Here is a 21,917-nt window from a genome sequence, read left to right on the forward strand (position 1 = left end):
GCAATTCCGCATTTTTAATGAACATGTTGCTTTTTTTTCCGCTATGCGATTTTTTCGCGGAAAAAATCGCAACATTTGCACAAAAAATGCGGAATACCTTGTAAATAATAGGAGGCATATGTTAGCGTTTTTTTCGCGTTTTTATCACGTTTTTATAGCGAAAAAACGCGAAAAAAACGCTAAAAATCCTGAACGTGTGCACATGGCCTCAGAGTAACAGCCAAGCTATTCTCTCCCTCTTCAAGGTGTGTGGGTACTTTTAGAGCAGCAAGGAACAAACCTATTATATTTTCTTTTTTTATATGCAAAAAGTACAGTGCTTAAAGGTTACAAAATATGGAAACCTACAAAGATCTACATAGAGGCAGAAACCGTATAAAATATAAGGACTTGACTACAGATGAGTCTTACCAATTGGATCCGTGAGCGCTTGATAGTAGTACTATTGTTAGTTTCTCTGCTGCATGTGTATTGTACATGTATAGCTTTACAGCATGCACATTATGCACACGCTCTGCTACACACAGTCTTCTTGTTTTGTGATAACCACATCAATTGTGACAATAGCGCCTTGATGAACTAATGGCGTGCATATAAAGGCTCACTAAGGCTGAATAAATCCTTACCATTCTATGGAGAAATCCTTTTTGCGGTTTTAGAGAAATCCATAGTAGTAATTGTGAACTTATCATTGTATGGGCAGTGAGCGGCGTAACGCGACCAGCTTACTGCCTCTCTGGCTTATCCCAGCTTACTGCCTGCCTCCTGTCTAACAGATCGCTGAAACATGACTGACCTGTAAGTCATATAGACAGGAGGTGGGCAGGGAATAGGGAGACGCAGGAGAGCTGGGAGTGTAATGCCCACCCACTGCACTTACAGCTTATGTTTTTCTCTTTGAGAAATGTATACCGTAGTTTGTATTTCACCAAAAAAGGTAAGGATTTAATAAGCCTTAAAGCAGCTTTATATACGTGCCATTAGTTTGGGGTATAAAATCCTGCATACAAAATACCGAAAGAAGTCTCTAGAAATAGCAGAATTCCATCACAAGTTCTTCAAGTAGCTGTTGCCACAATTGATGTGGTGATTACAAAATGAGACTTCTTGTTCTGAAAAGGAATATTTTCAGTGAAAGGGTAAGTTCACACAGGACGTTTTTGCTGCTTTTTTTATGCTAATTTTCAGCTGCTTTTTACAGTACCAGCAAAGCCTATGAGATTTCAGAAATCTCATGCACACACATTGGTTTTTTGTTTGATCAGTATTTTGTGCGTTGCTGCGTTTTTTTGACGTAGAGCATGTCACTTCTTTCAGCGTTTTTGCTGCTTTTTTTCACCCATTGACTTGAATGGGTGTTGAAAAAAACGCAGGGATCATTATTTGCTGCGTTTTTGCTGCTGAAAATCCATTAGCCTGGACAAAGAGAGAAAAAAACGCACCAAAAAACGCACCTAAACCTGCGTTTTTGATGCAGCTTCTTTCCTGCCAAGATGATCAGGTTTTGATGCAGAAAAAAAGCAGCAAAGACGCCCTGTGTGAACTTACCCAAAGAGTGGCAGAGCTTAATGCAGTTTGGATGAAATTCTGACTTGTGGCCGCTCTGTTGCATCATGACCTGGGCATCTTACTGTAGACACAATCGGTATTCACATAACTTTCTCAGTCCCTCCAATAGGTGTACTGCCAGGTACAGTCTGTAGACTGGTTGGTTCTGATTCTTGGTCCTACCCGCCCCTACCTCCACCGTAAAGTTATGCGCTATCTGCACATGATTACGGCACTTTGAACATATGCATTTAAGGTGTTTCATCAGTTTTTTTGTTTTTGTTTTTTGCTTTGCCAAATATAGTATGCCTAATTTTTTCATTTTCTTTATTTTTAGAGGTGCACATATTGATGTGAGAAATAAGAAAGGGAACACGCCTACTTGGCTTGCAGCTAATGGAGGCCATTTTGACATAGTTCAACTCCTTGTTCATGCTGGTGCAGATGTTGATGCTGCTGATAATCGTAAAATAACTCCTTTAATGTCAGCATTTCGTAAGGTAAAGCATTTATTCTTACTTTTGAGAATTTAAGCATGTGTTTAAAGTGAGCATCACAAAATGTTGATTTGAAATTTTTCTTTTTTCCCCTTATTTGCAACCAGAGGGATATTTTTTTAATTTCAAGGCTTTGCTAACATTTTATCTACCAAATAAAACCCTCACAGCTTGTATGTGACATGTCAAGAAGCGTGGAAGAAGTGCAGGAGAATGAACCATAAGGTGCCACATGAAAGCTGTGAAGGATCGGGGAGGAAGGACTACCTTGTCAGTGCTTGTAACCATGCTGCGTTCCTTCACAGCTCTTCTGTGACCTAGAAGCACAACCATACAAGACGTCAGTGAGCTGGAGGGTAGGGCCATCAAACCCACCCACAGCCTGTGATAAGGTTTGACAAATGGGCTCTTGAGTGGTTTCCAAGTTGGGATGCTCATTGAAAGATTGTAAAAGATTTGATAGATTGGAGTTTATTTTTTTATTTTTTTTTTAGATTTACAGATGTTGTTTCTTTTTCTTCTATTTTTAAAGGGCCATCTAAAAGTTGTACAGTTCTTGGTAAAGGAAGTGAATCAGTTTCCATCTGATATTGAATGCATGCGATACATTGCAACAATAACTGATAAGGTGAGTATTTCTGTGATCCATTGGGCTGTAGGAACTGTACAAATACATTAAGTTTTCTGATGTTCATTTTTAGGATATCATGTCATTCTTTTTAATACACGTATATGAAACAGATTAAAGTAACACTGTTATAAAGGGACTGTATGGCAGTAGCAACTTCATTTAGTAGGTTACATCATGGTAACAGAAATTAATGGTACACAAAGATGAGCTCTTGTAAAAATGCCAGGGAATAAATTACAAATAGTGTCCACCCCCTTTGTCAAAGAGAAAAAATAAATGTGGTTTTGAATGCACCGTATTGCATTAGAAGGATTGACTGCAGCACCAAGAACTGCAGGATCCCCCCACCCTATAATTTGAGCTCCCATGCCTCAACTTCTGTACTCTACAACCTTTTTAGCTTCAAGTTGCGACCAAACCTATCAAACGAATAAAGGACATGCTTACTGACTCACATATTGGTGACCTATGTGTAGGAGTTTGTTGGGGGTCCCACGCTCATGTCCTCTTCAGTATCTGCTGGATATAAGCGATGTACAGAGTGGACCACTGCTGTTATATTACCTACAGCCATAGGGTTTCTATTTGGTAGTATGCCATTCATGTGAATACGTTTTCTCACCTCGGTATGCTGGGGTTGGGCAGAGGTAAATGGAATGCTTTACAGGTTTGTGAGCACTCCTAGTTTTAGCATAACACAGATGATATCTAACCCCTTCCAATTAATTTTTTTGCCCCACCCTCAGGCCACATCTAGTCTCCCTAATCTCTAATGATATCAAGTCTGATTTCTTTCTGAACTCATTCTATACACCAGCTCAGAATCATGGTGCCCAAACCAAATAGATGTAAATAATTCTGCCAACGAAAATTGATATTAAGCTCTTGGCGAAAATCTTAGCTAACGGACAACTCGTTCCTTTAGTGCTTTAATACAAAGAGATCAAATGGGCTTCATCCTGCAACATCTAGTGAGAAGTTGTCCATTTGCCACACTTGGCCTGGCCTTCGTTGTTACTCTCAAGATATCGCTAAATCTTTTGTTTCCTTATCGTGGAATTACATATATTGTACTCTTTAAAATCCAGGTTTTATAATAAACTTTCTGATTTGGGTCTGTGCTCTGTACACAAATCCTACTGTGATTGTGCAGTATATCAGGTATAGATCTTTTCCATTCCACATAGAGATAAACAAGGCAAGAGTATCCCATCTTGTTAGGGAACCGGTCAGCAGGATTGTGCACAGTAAACTACAGACAGTGTCAGGTCGGCGCCATTATACTGATTACAATGATACCTGGGTGATGAAATCCGTCTTGTGGTTGTTGTTTAACCTTTATTTTCAGTTTTGAGTTAATGACATGCTTGTGCTCCAAGTCAGCCTGTGTGGTGGAGGGGGGTCTCCATGTGGTGCTCTAGGTATACATCGGTATGGTTTCTGACAGGTCACTGATCCCTCAGTCACCTGCCGCCTAGTTTACATACTGTATGTTTTTTTTTTTCTTTTTTTCTTTTAAATTCCATTCATCATTTAGGCGCCGGCGCCTTTTTTTTCCATCTAGCAAAATGGCGCCGACACAGTAGCATCTATTGCGTCTCTAATTGTGCTACTGCTCAGGAGCGGCTGGCACCATTTTGAGGGAGATTGTTTTTTGGGTTTTTTTTTCCTAAAGAAATTTGACTAAATAAAATAAAAATATGCATATTATAGATCCGATCATGCTCCAGCGCAGGTGCCGCCGCCGGCATGAGGAATGAATTTTTTTTTCTCTTTCAAAACAATATATACTTATGTAAAATAGGGATCAGGTCAGTGAGGGATCAGTGAGCCATACAGATGAATATGTAGGCAGAGCACCACAGAAAGAAGATATGCTCATTAAGAGATAATGAAGTCCTGTTGTAAATAAGTGGGTTAATGGGTAGTAAAATAGTTTTTATAACAATACAACCTATATCAGACATGTGACATTTATGTTAACGGAGATCGAAAACCAGGCCTTAAGAAGCTGGCCACACACATTAGAGGGCTGTTGGCGGAATGAAGCTTCGGTCGATTGTTCAGCCGACAGCCATCTTGGCCGGCTCTCCAGTATACAGCACCGCTCCTTTGGCTGAGTGCTTCTGTTCTGAGAAAGTCGTCACCAGATATGACTGTCTCAAGAAAAACCAAAGCGATCGGCAGCAGTTTGATTAGGAAGATTCAGAAGGCTGTCAACACTGGACACTTGCAGAAGTTCTGGGTCGACAGGAGGCTCAGTCGTCATCGGGAGATGCTTGCTGCTACAGCTATGGAAGACACCTGGGGATGCAGTGGGAAGGTGATCTGATGAGGGGAGGCGATATGCTCTGGGTGTTCTGATTTTTCAAGCTGTCATTTTTTTGCACAACAAAAAGCCGTAGGTCAACGGTTAATTAAGCACTCCTCCCATCAAAGTTTCTATCCTCTTAATATACTGCAGTCATCATATTCTATATTATGTAGCACTGTGTACTTACAGTTTCTCATTTTCTTTCCCCCAGTTAATTATTCTCTATTCTCTGCTCTATGTAGAAACAAAGTGTCTCTTCCCTGCATGATTCATTTCCCTCTCCAACTCATGACACAGCTTCTCTGCTCCTCTCCCTGCAAGGAACTTTTGTGGTATGTTTCCACAGTCTGTAAACGTTGCTGGTTGGACACTGCGTACATCTGCAGCAGCCAGGTGTTACAGCATAGTGGATGGGATTTTATGAAATCCCATCTCCACTATGCCTGCACGGACGAATCCGGCTTCCCTGCGTATACGCACATGTGGCGCGTCCTTCCAGACCGCAGCATGTCAATATATCTTGCGGAGACGCTCCGTCTCCACAAGATAAATATCACAGTCCAATGTTATAGGGCGCAGTGATTCCACATGGTTCAGTGAACACATGTGGAATCACCGCGTGTACAAAAGTCGGCAGCGCTTTAGACAGACCGGACATGTGCTGCATCCATAAGCGCTGCCAATTACTGACCGTGGAAACATAATCTTGCAGTGACTTATGACTCATTCAGGGAAAATTGACATGTGTTAAACTGCAGACCCATTAATAGTACTAAAATATTAGCCTGCCTTGAGATATGAAATATCCAAAGTCCAGTAACTGAGCAGTGTCTCTAGATGCCAGCAGAGCACAGTATGTATATACTTGGGCCGGATGCAGTTTCGGTTGGAATAGACCTTCCAGGTTACAGAACAGCAGCCCAAGCAGTCAGGCAAGCTCAATAGGCAACAAGCTAGCAAGGGCTGTTTACCAACTGCGCCCGTGATCTGCAACAAATACTGTAGGCTCTTGAAGATCAAGTAGAGAAAGTCTCTTCCTGGTGCTTGGCCAGGTCAGCATCAGCACGCGTGGAGGCAGACGTCTCTCCATGATGTCAGAGGGGAACACGAGCTCTCGCAGTGTAGGGCTTGATCAGGCTGTGCAGAGTTCAGATTAAAGATTGGGGAAGATGGGGTGTGAGTTCGGCCACGCCTGTCGCAAGGCCTTCACTGCTACCTGCCTTGGTCCTGACACGCCAGTAGGTGATGTGGGTGTACGGAGTGTGTGATGAAGAATCTGTGGGGTGGTGTTGGCTGTCCTAAATTCCAAAATGCCAGTCTTGTACAGGGAGTGAAGTAGGCAGCATTGAAGATCTGTCGCACGTTATCAGCCATGCAAGTCCACCACTTCACTATGTCTTATAGGCCACACTCACAAATGGCATCTGAGTTCATCCCAAATGTACTTGGCGGATTCCTCTCATTAAGGGGAGCTATGGATTACATTACATGAGATGTTATCACCTCGGAGGATTGCAGTGAATTTACTAGGTGTATATATGGCATGGAGCTTGCACACACCATAACACACAAGGTCCTTCATATATTGATTAGTTTTTCTATGTTTAATGTACATTAAGTCTGATTCTTGTATATTCCAGGATCTTTTGAAGAAATGTCATCAGTGCATGGAAACAATAGTTAAAGCAAAAGACCAGCAAGCTGCAGAGGCAAATAAAAATGCCAGCATTCTCTTGAAGGAGCTTGACCTGGAAAAGGTAACAGATCACAACTGATGCAGATGGTACAAGACTGTAGAATACACTACTGCTGCTACTAAAATCTTACTTCACAAAACCAAAGTGCAGGGTGCAAGAACAACACATCATGTGGTGTACATGGAGGCTAGTCTGCCTAGTTGCTACATAAATACTCCTGACCACTGGTATAATCTACACACAATACCTCTCTTACAGGAATATATAAACACCCACGACTGTATAGAAATCGGAGGCGGGTCGGGGTGTCTCAGAAAGCATCAGGTTTTTTTTGTTTAGTTTTTTTTTTTACCACATTATGTGCAAGAGTACCTATATATGTTTTATAGTACCAAATCGGATCATATTAACAGAAGAAAAAAAAATCAATTTCTGTCTGACATGTATAGAAAGACAGATATATTTGCACATTAGTATGTATTATGTCCTAGTAACAAAGATTTTACTTAATGTTGTTAGACATACATACTGCTAGTGTGGCCTATGGTGAGTGGTGTCTGAAGTCCTTTGACCACCATATATAGTTACCATATTGAGGCTACATTCATGATTCTTCATAGAAAGAGATATGGAAATGTCTCACCAAAAGCAGAAGGCGATAAACCTCACTCAAGACTCATCCTTCCTAAAGGTATGGAATGGTGGACACTCTCCCCTGTACACCCGACGCGTTTTGTTAATACTTATCAGGGGAGTGCTGTGGGGCATATGCGACCATGTCATATGACAACAGTTGCTCTACTACTGCTGCTATCCTGCTGCTTTTTAATCACTACTCCCATTGTATTCCCAAATCTCCACTACTCCCTTAAAATGATCTTGGAAACTACATAAAGAAAATTGAAAATTTGTTTAAACAGGTCATTTCATCCACTGGACTGGAAAGCAATCTGCCAGATTCTGACTTCTACTAATAACGCTATAGATTAAACGCACAGAAATCGTAAGACCCTGTGTGACAGCAGAGTGTCGAGTCGTGGCTGCTGTAGCAGTATTGAGTGGTGCGGATGAGAATCTAGTAGCCATGTGACCACCCACTCCACTGGCGATAACAGGGAAGTGCTGGCTATATGTGCATTGCAAACTATCACGATTCAGCAGTCTGCAGCCCCAGAGTGAGTGCAGAAATTTCTGCTGAGCCTGGAAAAGGAAAGGAAATAGACCTATGCTGCTAGAGTAGTCGGGGCATGGAAGAACTTCTACAGGCAATCAACCCAGAAAATGAACTAGTATGTGGGATCGATGAGGGAAATGACCATTTAAATAGTTATTTACATAAATCAATGTCATTATATAATGTAATATATCCAAATAATTAAGTTTACAACATTAAGATTTTTTTTTGTCTTGTTTCAAAATAAGTCAAGAGAAGAAAGCCGCAAACAAGCTCTTGCTGCTAAAAGAGAGAAACGAAAAGAGAAAAGGAAAAAAAAGAAGGAAGAGCAAAAAAAGAAACTTGAAGATGATGACTGTAAACTTTCAGAGACATGTGAGCTAGGTGCTGAAGATGCCCAGAGTGGTGAGGGTAAGGTTTTCTTAGGAGTTGGTATTTATAGTGTTTGCAGGAGAGTTGAATGGATTTCTCTGGAATAAGGTATCAGATTGCAGAAATCGAGGTATCCTTTTATTCGTCTTCCTATGACATACCGTGCTTCTCACAAAATTAGAATATCATGAAAAAGTTAATTTATTTCACTTCTTTAATGCAAAAAGTGAAACTCATATGTAGTCATTACAAACAGAGCGATCTATTTCAATTCTTTATTTGTTAATGTTGATGATTATGGCTTACAGCCAATGAAAACCCAAGTCATTATCTCTGTAAATTAGAATGATTAACAAAAAACACCTGTAAAGGCTTCCTAAGAGTTTAAAAAGGTCCCTTAGTCTTTTTCAGTCGGCTCCACAATCATGGGGAAGACTGCTGACTTGACAGATGTCCAGAAGGCAGTCGTTGACACACTCCACAAGAAGGGTAAACCACAAAAGGTCATTGCTAAAGAAGCTGGCTGTTCACCGAGTGCTGTATCCAAGCATATTAATGGAAAGTTGAGTGGAAGGAAAACGTGTGGTAGAAAAAGGTGCACAAGCAACCAGGATAACCGCAGCGTTGAAAGGATTAAGAATAGGCCATTCAAAAATTTGGGGGAGATTCACAAGGAGTGGACTGCTGCTGAAGTAATTGCTTCAAGACCACCACACACATATATTCAGGACATGGGCTACAAGTGTCGCATTCCTTGTGTCAAGCCACTGATGACCAATAGACAACGCCAGAAGCCTCTTACTGGGCCAAGGAGAAAAATAACTGGACTGTTGCTCAGTGCTCCAAGGTGTTTTCAGATGAAATTTTGCATTTCATTTGGAAATCAAGGTCCCAGAGTCTGGAGGAAAAGTGGAGAGGCCACAATCCAAGCTGCTTGAGGTCTAGTGTGAAGTTTCCACAATCGGTGATGGTTTGGGGAGCCATGTCATCTGCTGGGTTCATTGTATTTTATCAAGAGCAAAGTCAGCGCTACTGTCTAAAAGGAAAATTTAGAGCACTTCATGCTTCCCTCTCCCGACAAAAGTTGGAAATTTAATTCTCCAGCAGGACTTGGCACCTATCCACACTGCCAAAAGTACCAATACATGTTTTAAAAACAACAGTATAACTGTGCTTGATTGGCCAGCAAACTCACCTGACCTTAACGCCATAGAGAATTTATGGGGTATTGTCAAGAGGAAGATGGGAGACACCAGACCCAACAATGCAGACGAGCTTCCATAACACCTCAGCAGTGCCACAGGCTGATCACCTCTATGCCATGCCGTGCCGCATTGATGCAAAAGGAGCAACCACCAAGTATTGAGTGCATTTACTGAATATACTTTTCAGTAGGCCAACATTTTAGATGTTAGAATACTTCATAACACCAGCTTGAAAAGTGATTTTAATTTACTGAGATAACGTTTGGGTTTTCATTGGCTGTAAGCCATAATCATCAACATTAACAAATAAACACTTGTAATAGATCACTCTGTAATGACTCTATATAATGAGTTTCACTTTTTGTATTGAAGAACTGAAATCAATTAACTTTTTGATATTTTAATTTTGTGAGACACACTTGTATGTGTCCATATAGACTACCGTATTTTCCGGCGTATAAGATGGCTTTTTAACCCCTAAAAATTGTCCCAAAAGTCGGGGGTCGTCTTATACGCCGGGTACGGCGTGTGCAGGGAGCGATCCTGGATGTTCCCAGGGTCTGAAGGAGAGGAGACTCTCCTTCAGGCCCTGGGATCCATATTCATGTTAAAAATAAAGAATAAAAATAAAAAATATGTATATACTCACCCCTCCGAGAAGCCTGGCTCTCACCGGTGTAAGCGTCTGCCTCCGTTCCTAAGAATTGCAGAGCGTGAAGGACCTTCGATGACATCACGGTCAGGTGACTGGTCACATGAGCGGTCACGGACCAATCACAGGCCAGTCACCTGACCGTGACGTCATCGAGGGTCCTTCATGCTGTGCAATTCTTAGGAACGGAGGCAGACGCTTACACCGGTGAGAGCCAGGCTTCTCGGAAGGGTGAGTATATACATATTTTTTATTTTTATTCTTTATTTTTAACATGAATATGGATCCCAGGGCCTGAAGGAGAGTCTCCTCTCCTTCAGACCCTGGGAACCACACGCTGTATAAGATGACTGGGCGTATAAGATGACCCCAGTCTTATACAGCAGGCATAGCCCAAATTCCATATTTTATATGGAAAAGTTGGGGGTCGTCTTATACGCCCAGTCGTCTTATACACCAGAAAATACGGTACTTATGATGGTTGATCCTACTAACAGATTCCCCTTAAATTGTTCCCAATAATTGTGCTGAAATTGTGCTGTGTGTTTTGTTTGTGTGTGCCCACCTTTAGCAGAAACTTTCTCTAACTATGTTTACAATTTCATCCATGCAATCTTTTGGGAATCTTGCATGGGTGATCAATCTCTGTTTAATCACTTCAGGACCCCATTTAAAATAGAAAAAAAAACTACTCCTCTTCCTCAGTGGCACCTTTCTAGTGATGTTGGCACTGCTATTGCCAACTGGTCACGTCCGCTCTGATGAAATGACGAAGGCTGCAGCTGATAAGATTTGTCAGACGAGATGTCCGCCACAATACTCATGAGCTACAGCTGATCAGCAGCTGATGATTGGCTGCAGGTGTCTTGGACAGCCCTTTTAATTCTAAAATCCTAAGCATGAAGGACAATAGCTAGTTTCCAATGTGTCAGAGTATTCATCATGATATGACTTGGGTCCAAATATCAGTAACTGAATGTGATGCTCACTCCACCCCTACTAAAGTTATACTAACTTGACTTAGTCTTGAGAAAATCACTATTAGGATAGATCCACACAGATTTCTAAAAAATTGTTCAGAGTTTATTCCAGAAAAGTGGGGTAATTTTTCTCACTAGCCATCCTTGTACTGTTTTTTACAGTAGCAACTATTACAGCATCACTTCAGCGGTGTAATAATGAAACAAAAAATGCTGGAGTTGTTCTAAATGTAGTTTCCCTGTGTCTTCATAGATTTCCAGCGTTGCTCCTCTGCTATCTGTTTCCTGCATAAAGTGGCGTGCTGGCTGCTCCAGTGTTTCATGGTGCTGTGCGGAGGTCACTTTACAATACAAGGCCGAGAGCCTCGTTCTGGCCACATTCTGTCTCTCATAGACTTGCATTGAGAGCCGGTGACGTAACTTCCTTCCTGCCAGTTAGAAGCTGCGCTCACAGGATGCCCATGTGGTACCAGAGCGATGCCAAAAACGGGGGAGTGTTAGTATGTGACAGGGGGGCAGGGGACTTGCATTTAAAGCATCACTCCAGCGGTGAAAAAAAAAAAAACACTGCTGGAGTGGTGCTTTTAATAATTCGCAAGACCATTTACGGTTTCCTGTGCCACAGAACTGCAATTTATCCATAAGTATCAGATGCTATACTGTATGGCATCCAATTGTTTTTTCACGCACCCATATATTGGAATGGGTGAGCCTCATCCATGTTTACAGGCTGCAGTTTTTCCCCACTCCCCACAGGTAGATTTGGTCTGTGAAAAAAAATGTTCATCTGTACTACCTGATTCAAGAGCACTTCTCAAAGTGCTGTATTTTTATTTTTTTTTTCCTCGGACTGAAAATCAGTCATGTGAACAAGCCTTTACACAAGCTGTTCTCTTGAAGCCTCTGTAAGGAGCTGCGTTCACTAAGACACTTATTGATCTCTAAAAAGAGGGCCTCACTGGATTATTGTTACTGAAACCATTTTTTTTCTTTGCCCCTCTGTTCCAATGTTCTGCCTCCTCACCCACCCACAACCCCCCCTGTATAATAATGGTGTAAGTTTTCTATTTAACTGAGCATATAGCACAGGACTTCTCTGGCTTGCTTCTTCCCCTAAAGCCAACTCCCAATCAAAACACAGCTGAGTGCCTCAAAAATTCTGTGGTATATGCCAGTTGGTTAAAGCGAAAATTTGCACCTTTATTTTCAGGGAGCATATCTGTTACAGGAGGTCACAACAAAACAAAGAGCAGTTTAAGAATCGGAGCAGCAGCAATTTGGGCAGGTACTTTGCTTAAGTATACAAAAATGTCTACAAACCTATCAATGCTAATAAAATGGTTCCTCCACCATGAAAGGAAATCCCAGAGGAAGCATAGAAGGGGTGTGGAAACTTACACTAACCCAATAGATACAAAGTATCATAACACACCACTCAAAGAGAAGAAAATTTATTAAAGTATAATAATTACAAAATTCATAACAGGATACAATAAGAGGAAAGGATTTTTACCCAAGTATGATGCACAAAAATAGGATAGAGGTAGAGAATATCTCAGGCACTGGGATTATGTTAGCATATAAAGCCATCCATGTAGTGACATGCATAAAAAGATAGCCACATTTCTAAAGTGCAAGGTGCAAGTGCATAAAGAGTTAATACGGCAGCCAACACATACCCATATAGTCCGCTTGTCCTCAATCACAGAAAGCCCCGACGCGCGTTTCGCGTACCGCTTAATCAAGGGTGAGATAAATTGTGCTTAAATTGTGTAAGTTTCTCTTTAAAGGGGTTGTCGCACCTTGATAAATGGGTAAAATTGCAAAGCGCTTGTAAAAACCAGCAATTGTGCAATTTACCTCTCAAGAGCAGAGGGATATTCCATTGTGTATTACTGGTTGCCTAGGTCTCCCATTCTAGGAGTGTTCACTTCATCCTCTGTACATTTAAAGCGTGGAAGGAAGTACTGCTCAGAAGTACTGCTCAGAAGCACTGCAGATCACGGAATGGTGCCATTACTGTGCTATAGACATAAAGCTGCCTCTGCTTGTAACAAGAGCAGACGTTTCAGACCAGCAGTGCCACTGTGATACTGGTCCACACTCAATCTTCAAGTTCACAGAGCACCCTGCTATCCCACCCAGAGGTGTGCGCTGCTGAACCAAGATAACGAGGATTTACGCTTTCTTTGTGTTAACAGATATTTTAAGTTTCATATCTCCATTCTGTTTGTTTGGCACCAACAATTAGATAAGGTTTGTCTGAGCTTGCTAGTGGTAGGGTTTATCAAATGTTTTGTAGGTATTTTGTGAATTACTACACTTAATAGAATGTCTGTCTTTATTCTGTGATTTTTATAGCAAGTTGGGATTATTGTAATCTTGCCCAAAATATAATCGCTCAAATATGTCGGCAGGTGTTTTCTTTCTGCTTGCCTGACATAGGGAGTAGAGCGACCCAATTGCACGTTGGGCACCCTGGTTGTTGAGGTAACTGTCCGCTCAGCAAGTACTGTGCGTCCTAAAAATCAGGCTAGGACTCCTGCATGATATGCCTGTGTTGGGCACCTGATATGGCAGTTCTGTCTCCATGTCCATGCCAGATCTGAAGGAAGAGAACCCTGCTGCACAACTTTCAGTTATTACTCTCACTTTATTTTTCTTACTATAGAGGAAGATGACGTTCCCCTAGAGCCACCAAGTGCAACGACAATGACTACAATTGGCATCTCTGCAACGTCTACTACGTTTACAAATGTGTTTGGCAAAAGGAGCAATGTAATAATAACACCAATCGCTAATCAGAAAAATAAAAAAAGCAAAATCAAGGACCTCCCTTCAAACATGCAGCTTATTGACCCTGACCAGCCTATGTCTAAAGTGCGGCAAAAATCTGATAAAGATATGGATGATGAAAATGAAGATGAAGCTTCTAGAGGGGTTATCTGTGACTTTGTCATCTTGGATCCTAATGATTGCACCAGTGAAGTCCAAGCTCATAATGGAAGCCAAGAACTTAACAACTGTGAAATGAACACGCCTAGAGTGAAAAAGTGCTCATTACTGCTCAACAAGTGGGAAGAAAAGCCCAAAGTAGGAGCAGCTAAGATTTCTTTAAGGTGAAGTTTGTTCTTTATTTCATTACATTTTTAAAATGCAATTGCTGCTTTCATGGCCTATTTCGGCTATGTACACAAGGCCTTACTACCACATTCATTATATTGGTTTTTGGCAAAATAAATGCTTATACAGGGGCGATTCACTGTAACAAAACTATTCCCGAAATGCTTTTATACATGTAAAATTAAACGCAGAAGGTACTCTCCCTCCGGATGTCACAACTTCACCACTGAGCTTAGAAACTCCGCCGTCTGCATCGGCAGAGCCACGGAGCTCAGTGATTGGCTGTAAGCTATAGTCGTGACATCGCAACCGCCGCAGCCATAACACAGAGATCAGAGCAGTGGTGGACAGCCAGGACAAGGAGTACCTGCTAGGTTTATTTTAGATATATAGGCATTTTGTGACTAGTTTTAGTAAAGATGAAAACCACTTTAACTTGCTAAGCCACATCAATTTGCTTCTGACTTGAAAGATCACATAGCTAAGAATTTTACCACTTTTTTAGATCATCTAAAATTCCTGTTTATGGTTATTTAGAGTTGATTGGTGACTGTTCTAAGACTGTATTGTCCTGTGCAATCAGGACCTAACTAGTAATATACGTTTAGGTCTAATGTAGAAATGATTTACACTGAACCGCTCTTCATTTTAATAACTTGCATACATATAGAAGTGAAAATGATTTGAGCCATAGGCCGCCCCCATCTTCCAATTACAAGGCCCCTCCACTTACATTACCAAGTCTGAAGCTGAATGCGTGTAGCCCTAAAAGAGGACAGCGAAGAGAAGAAGGTTGGAAAGAAGTTGTCAGGAGGTCAGTGATTTGTCATATTAATTAAAAAAACCAAAACAAACCAACAAACTTAAGTCCTTTTAGTAGACCTTATCTTCTCTTTTACAGGTCAAAGAAGCTGTCTGTTCCTGCTTCTGTAGTATCTCGTATAATGGGGAGAGGTGGCTGTAATATCACTGCAATTCAAGATGTCACTGGTGCCCATATTGATGTTGATAAACAAAAAGATAAAAATGGAGAGAGAATGATTACTATAAGGTATTTATGGTGGGGTGTTTACTATGTATTATATACATTGCTTCATAAGTGTACGGTGGTCATTGACGTTACCATGTTGGTATTGAAACACACATTGTAGATGAAACTTTGTAATGCGAGACCCAAAGTATAATTTTTTTATTGCTCCCAAAACTTCAGCCTAAAATACAGAATAGGATTATTGAAAAATAAGCAGGTAATATAGATAAATGTGCTTTGCATCTAAAAATGAAAGCTGCTTAGATCTCTAAATTACTTATGTAGAGGACATGGGCTTCTTAGGGGTCATGTATGGGAGACCTCGTATAGGAAAAATGGAGCTTTCCTAGCTCTGGGTAAAGTACTACACTCAACGGTTGGACCACACTATACGTACTTGTTGTGTCACAGTTTGCGTCTTCATATAATATGATGACTGCAATATATTAATAGGATAAAAAATTTGATGGGAGGAGGAGGAGTGCTTCTTTAATAAATGAAATCGAAATAAAATATTTAAAGCCAGTTTCTGATATGACTGTAAATTTAGTTTGTCATGTCACAAATGAATATTTTTATTCAGCTAGACTTATTTTTTACCTGTGGGATATCTAGTGGCTGTAAGCAGCCACCACCTCCATCCCATCAGCTATGGAGGCCATGCAAGTCATACTTTCATGCTATTGCTTCCTTCTGGTGCCCTTTAGAGGTCACACTGTTAAGGCATGTAGTGTTGGATTCTGGATTCAGCAAAAGTTCTAGTTATATCAAAAAATAACAAAAAATAATCTGAAACTTTACATGTATAAAATTTCTAAAATGCAGTTATGTGCTAATACTGATCCCTCTCCTAAAATGACAACGTAGTGTCTACCTAATCCTAACCTAGGGACACTGTGTCAGTTATTCAGAATTATGCCTGAAGCAGAAAAGATCTCATGTGGTTTCATTAATGCTTTGACATCATGTTCAGAGCCTGATTTTATAAAAGATTGGTGACTTACAGTGATTTTTTTTTTTTTAGATGGATACTTTGTGTTTTAAACTCCTTTTTTTTTTTTTTTCTTTTTTTTCCCAACATCAGAGGTGGTACAGAATCGACAAGATATGTGGTACAACTGATTAATGCCTTGATTCAAGATCCTGCAAAAGAACTTGAAGACTTAATACCAAAGGGACTGATTCGTACGCCAAAGACACTAAGTTCTTCATCTGGGACTGGCAATGTGTCTACCAACAAAAGTCCTTCTTTCGTGTCGAACAACGCAACGTCTTCGATGTCTAGAGTTCTGACCGCCTATCAGTCTCCAAAACAGACCAAAAACATGCAGGAAAATGTGCACCTCCCTTTGCATGGACCACTTCCTATGTCTTCTAGCCATCCACAATTTGCGCTGCTAACAGCCCAACCCATGCAGCCAATCAGACACACTCACTTACCATTTACACCGCTTGGAGGCTCTTTTCGGCCATCTCCCTGTACATGGGGACCATTTCCTGTGAGATCAAGTAGCAAAATTATGTCTCCAAAACACACATTGCAAGAAACTGATAAATCTGCACAGACTGATGAATCTTTATTTGGAAGTTCAATTTCTACCTCAAAGTTAACTGACATTTCTCAACATTCAAGCATTAGAGACAGCCCTTCATCCATCAGGAAGCAGCTATTTTCTTGCAACCCGAAAACCAGCAATGGCATGCCCATATCCTCTAACACAACAAACAAATATACTCCAGTTTCTTCCATGTCATCTACAACCACAAATAATGTGGTAAATACTAGTGCGGTCTTTGAGGGGCAAGCAGAAAACAACTCTTCTTCAAAAGGTGTTTCTACAGTCCAAAGAACAGCGCACCCATTGGATCAGTCAGCAGAAATCCGCTCCTCATCTGGGGTGAATTGGCCCGATAATTGCTCGTTTACAAGTGACCAGACACCATTTTGTCCCTCATCTGCACACAAAGGTGTAAAGGAGGAGAGCTTTTCGTGTACTCTGTCAGAGAGGAATGAACCAAAGGTTGCTGTTTATATGAATGAAGCTGCTGCAGAACTTGATGATAATTGCAGAGTTCCCCAATTTTCTAATAAGCCATATGCATTGCATAGGATGCAATATAGGAGTCCATTAAACTCGATGATCCCCTCAAAGCTCATTCACCAGGATGAACACGCTCTCTTTGTTACAGATTCTCAGTCCGGTAATATCCAAGATTCTCTCCCACAAGCAAACCTCATGTCGACACTTTCAGCTCCGTCTATAAACAGTTCCCAAGTACATTTGAATTTGGCAAGTACACAGTTGCCACCACCATTCGGTCCTGCACTTAACAATCAGTTTTCCAGTCACATTAACCAGGTATCAAGCGGTCAAGGTTGGGGAGGATGTCATTCATCTGGAGAAACGACTAACCAGTTCCTAACTGACCAAACATCTGGTCCAGATAACACCGTGCTTGAAAATTTTCATTCTTTAATTGTGAATAATCCACCTGGTTTCAGATCTCCACAAAGACGCTCATCTGGATCAGTGGGTAAGATTTTATATCTACTAAGAATTTACATTTGTCACTCAGCAATTTTGACAGCAAACTTGGCTGTATTCCACAGATTTGTAATGAGATTATTTTTATCACAAAATTATAGTTTAAATGATTCTTCACATTTAATGTAGTAAATATATAGTTAACAATATAATACAATATTTTTTCATAGCCATGTTTACGTTGCTGTTTAGTGTTTTGTGTCGTGACTGACGCATCTCCTTTTGGAAGATGTGTTTTTTGTGTTCACAGTGGTGAATGGGCTCTTCAGGTTTCAGAGGGCACCCATTATAGATTTCATAACCTATTCCAAGATCTATTAGGGAAAGCTATCAGAGTTGGCAGATTGTTTGGCAACAGAACACTTGACTGTATACATACCATGAAAAAATGATTAGACCCCAAACTTAGAGGAAGTTCACCCAGCTTTTTTACTTCATGACAAATTTAAAAATCAGGGACATGATGAAAAACCATGTTCATTTAACAGGCAAACACTTTGTGAAACATACCCCAAAGAAATGTAAAATATTTAGTAGGATTTAATTAAAAGGAACTTGTTGCCAGCATTGTGCAGAGAAACCTACAGACAGTGTCAGGTCGGCGCCGGTATACTGATTAAATTGATACCTTGGTTGATGAAATCTGTCTTGTGGTTGTTGTCTAATCTTTATTTGTAGTTTTGAGTTAATGATATGCTCCTGCTTCGGGGGCAGTCTGTGGGGGTCTTCATGTGGTGCTCTGACTAGGTATTCATGTGTATGGCTTCTGTCAGGTCACTGATCTGTGACCTGCTCCCTATTTTACATACTGCATGTTATGTGTATTGAAAAAAAAAATCGCAATCGGCTGCGCTGCAGCATGATCGCATGTATAATATGCATTTAATTATTTTATTTGATATAAATTTATTCAGAAAAAAAAAAAATCTGTCTCAAAATGGCGCCGCCATCTTGGTAGAGACCATTTTTCCCCCTCTAGCAAGATGGCGGCGCCTGCACAGTACCATCCATCGGATCACTGATAGATGCTACTGAGCAGGCGTCGCCGTGCTATTTTGAGACAGAATTTTTTTTCGGAATAAATTTATATCCACAAATAAAATATTCAAATGCATATTATACATGCGATCATGCTGCAGCAGACACACCTGCCTGCTGAATATGATTTTTTTTTTTTCCAATGCATATAATATGGAGTATGTAAAATAGAGGGCAGGTCAGTGAGGGATCAGTTACCGGTCATAAGCCCATACACATGAATGCCAAAGCAGAGCACCACATGAAGAGGCCGCCCCGGAGCATGAGCAAATCATTAACTGAAAACTGAAAATAAAGATTAAACAACCACAAGACAGACTTCATCAACCAAGGTATCATTTTAATCAGTAAAATGGCACCGACCTGACACTGTCTGTAGGTTACTCGGCACAGTGCTGCTGACAGGTTCCCTTTAAACTATTGAACTGCTTAACTTCCACAGCCTCTGTCTGTCACTGTACAGATCAATAGACCAGGCCGTAAAAAGAGCTGACTGTTTACAATGTAATTCATATAGGCTGTAGAATCTAAACTATTAAATTTTTTTTAATGAAACCCCAATGCAAAAAAATATCAAATACATTAATTTAAGTAAAAAAAAGTACCCGGACACTCTATAGTGCTTAATCCTTTCTATCTGAGTCAGTTTCCATTTTTTACGCTTTAGTTATTTCCTCCTCCAAAGAGCTATAATATTTTTTCTTTCCAGTCAACATAGCCATATGAGGGCTTGTTTTTGTGGGGGGAGTTGTAGTTTTGAACCACATTAATTTTCCCACATAACATTGGAAACGGAAAAATACATTTCTCAATATTTGTAATTGCAACACCAACAAGGAAAAGTTGGTAAAGCGGAAATCACAGGAGCAATATACCTGTTCATGATATGCACATGATTTAACATTTTCAAAACCTCCCTTTTTTAGCAGAGCGTAGGAGTACCACATGCAGAAATACACACTCTCCTTGGCATGATATCAGGGAGATTAATAGTTGTCTGAGGAATGTCTTGCCAGGCTCAATGCACTTGGATACACAAATCAACAAATCCACTGCTGGCAGCTCCCTTTTGAAATCACCAACCAATGACATCTCAGATGTGCTCGATGGGAGACAAGTCCAGAGACTCTGCTGGCCTTGGTAACACGTTTAGGCCATCCAGGATGTGCACAGCAGCACCAACAAAATGTGACCTAGTGTTGTTGTGTTGAAAAATGACTTCTAGGACACTTTGGAGAAATGGCTATAGCACTGGTTTCACCACCAATTACTGTAACGCCCAGCTTTTAGTCGAACCACTGTAGTCTTCATTTTAACAGCTGACATATGTTCACAATGGGCGCGAGCGGAATCGCAGTCCGCCCTCTGACGGCGGGATTTAACAAGCGCTGCTGGCCGCGCGGCCAGAAGTACGCACACCGCTGATCCCCGTCACATGATCGGGGTCATCGGTGCGTTGTAACCACAACCAGAGGTTTCCTCGAGACCTCTATGGTTGTTGATGGCAGATTGCTATGAGCGCCACCCTGTGGTCGGCGCTCATAGCAAGCCTGTAATTCTGCTGTATAGAGGTGATCTGTGCATCACCTCTATGTAGCTGAGGCGATCGAGTAGTGCATGCTTCTAGCCTCCCATGGAGGCTATTGAAGCATGCCAAAATAAAAAAGTGTTTAAAAAATATAAAAAAAATATATAAAAATTCAAATCACCCCCCTTTCGGCCCAATCAAAATAAAACAATAAAAAAAATAAAACCTTCACATATTTGGTATCGCCGCGTTCAGAGTCGCACGATCTATTAATAAAAAAAAAATATTAACCTGATCGCTAAACAGCGTAGCGAGAAAAAAAATCAAAACGCCAAAATTGTTTTTTTGGTCGCCGTAATATTTCATTAAAATGCAATAACGGGCGATCAAAAAAAAGTATCTGCACAAAAGTGGTATCATTAAAATGTCAGCTCGGCGCGCAAAAAATAAACCCTCACCCGACCCTAGATCATGAAAAATGGATATGCTACCGGTGGCAAATTTTGGAATTTTTTTCTCACCACTTAGATAAAAAATAACCTAGACATGTTTGGTGTCTATGGACTTGTAATCACCTGGAGAATCATAATGGCAGGTCAGTTTTAGCATTGAGTGAACCTAGCAAAAAAGCCAAACAAAAAACAAGTGTGGGAATGCACTTTTTTCTGCAATTTCATCGCACTTGGAATTTTTTTCCGTTTTCTGTTACACGACATGGTAAACCCAATGGTGTTGGTCAAAAGTACAACTCGTCTTGCAAAAAATAAGCCTCACATGGCCATATTGACAGAAAAATAAAAAAGTTATGGCTCTGGAAAGAAGGGGAGAAAGAAAACGAAAAAGTTAGTCCCAAGCCAACAGTTTTGTTTTCTTTTTTTAATTTGTCTATCCATTAGCTATCGTTAATGTATGCACAGTTATGTACTAAAATAAATACCGCTCACCATCCTCCACCTTTTTTTTTTTTTTTTTTTTTTTTTAATTCTGGTTCCTAATAAATAATAAAAATAATCTATATTTTTATATAGCGCTAACATATTCCGCAGCGCTTTAAAGGTTGCACACATTATCATTGCTGTCCCCATTGAGGCTCACATTCTAAATTCCCTATCAGTATGCCTTTGGAATGTGGGAGGAAACCGGAGAACCCGGAGGAAACCCACGCAAACACGGAGAGAACATAATCCTGTCACCCATATTGTGACTGCATCACTGTCTTGCCCACTCACACTTCAGACCATTACTTGGTTTTTCAATGTAAGGCTGTGACAGCTTCATACCATACCATAGACTTAGGCCGGGATCACACACAGCGAGATGCGGCTGAGTCTCGCAGGTGAAAACCCAGCTCTGGTACCGGCACTCCAGAGCAGAGCGTGCAGCCGCACAGCAATACATGGAGCTGCACGCTCCGCTCCGGAGTGCCGGCGCCAGTGCTGGGTTTTCACCTGCGAGACTCAGCCGTATCTCGCGTATGTGTGATCCCGGCCTTATATTGAGAAAGTGACTGCTGGTCACACAGAAAAAGCTGTAGTGAGTAGAGATGAGTGAATTTGATCGGGTCAGGGCCTATTCGGAAAAC

At 40.8% G+C, this 21,917-nt stretch overlaps 1 protein-coding gene across 1 annotated transcript in view; it reads left to right on the forward strand.

Moving 5' to 3' along the window:
- Positions 1-21,917, forward strand: part of LOC143776553 (ankyrin repeat and KH domain-containing protein 1-like) — a 196,800-nt gene that overhangs the window by 162,762 nt on the left and 12,121 nt on the right. The window contains exons 22-29 of the mRNA XM_077266025.1: positions 1,886-2,048; positions 2,578-2,673; positions 6,631-6,747; positions 8,110-8,272; positions 13,742-14,189; positions 14,864-15,007; positions 15,095-15,244; positions 16,308-17,758. Of these exons, the coding sequence (XP_077122140.1) occupies positions 1,886-2,048; positions 2,578-2,673; positions 6,631-6,747; positions 8,110-8,272; positions 13,742-14,189; positions 14,864-15,007; positions 15,095-15,244; positions 16,308-17,758 (2,732 nt within the window). The remainder of the gene's footprint in view (positions 1-1,885; positions 2,049-2,577; positions 2,674-6,630; positions 6,748-8,109; positions 8,273-13,741; positions 14,190-14,863; positions 15,008-15,094; positions 15,245-16,307; positions 17,759-21,917) is intronic.

This window comes from Ranitomeya variabilis, chromosome 5 (assembly GCF_051348905.1).
Source record: "Ranitomeya variabilis isolate aRanVar5 chromosome 5, aRanVar5.hap1, whole genome shotgun sequence".
NCBI lineage: Eukaryota > Metazoa > Chordata > Amphibia > Anura > Dendrobatidae > Ranitomeya > Ranitomeya variabilis.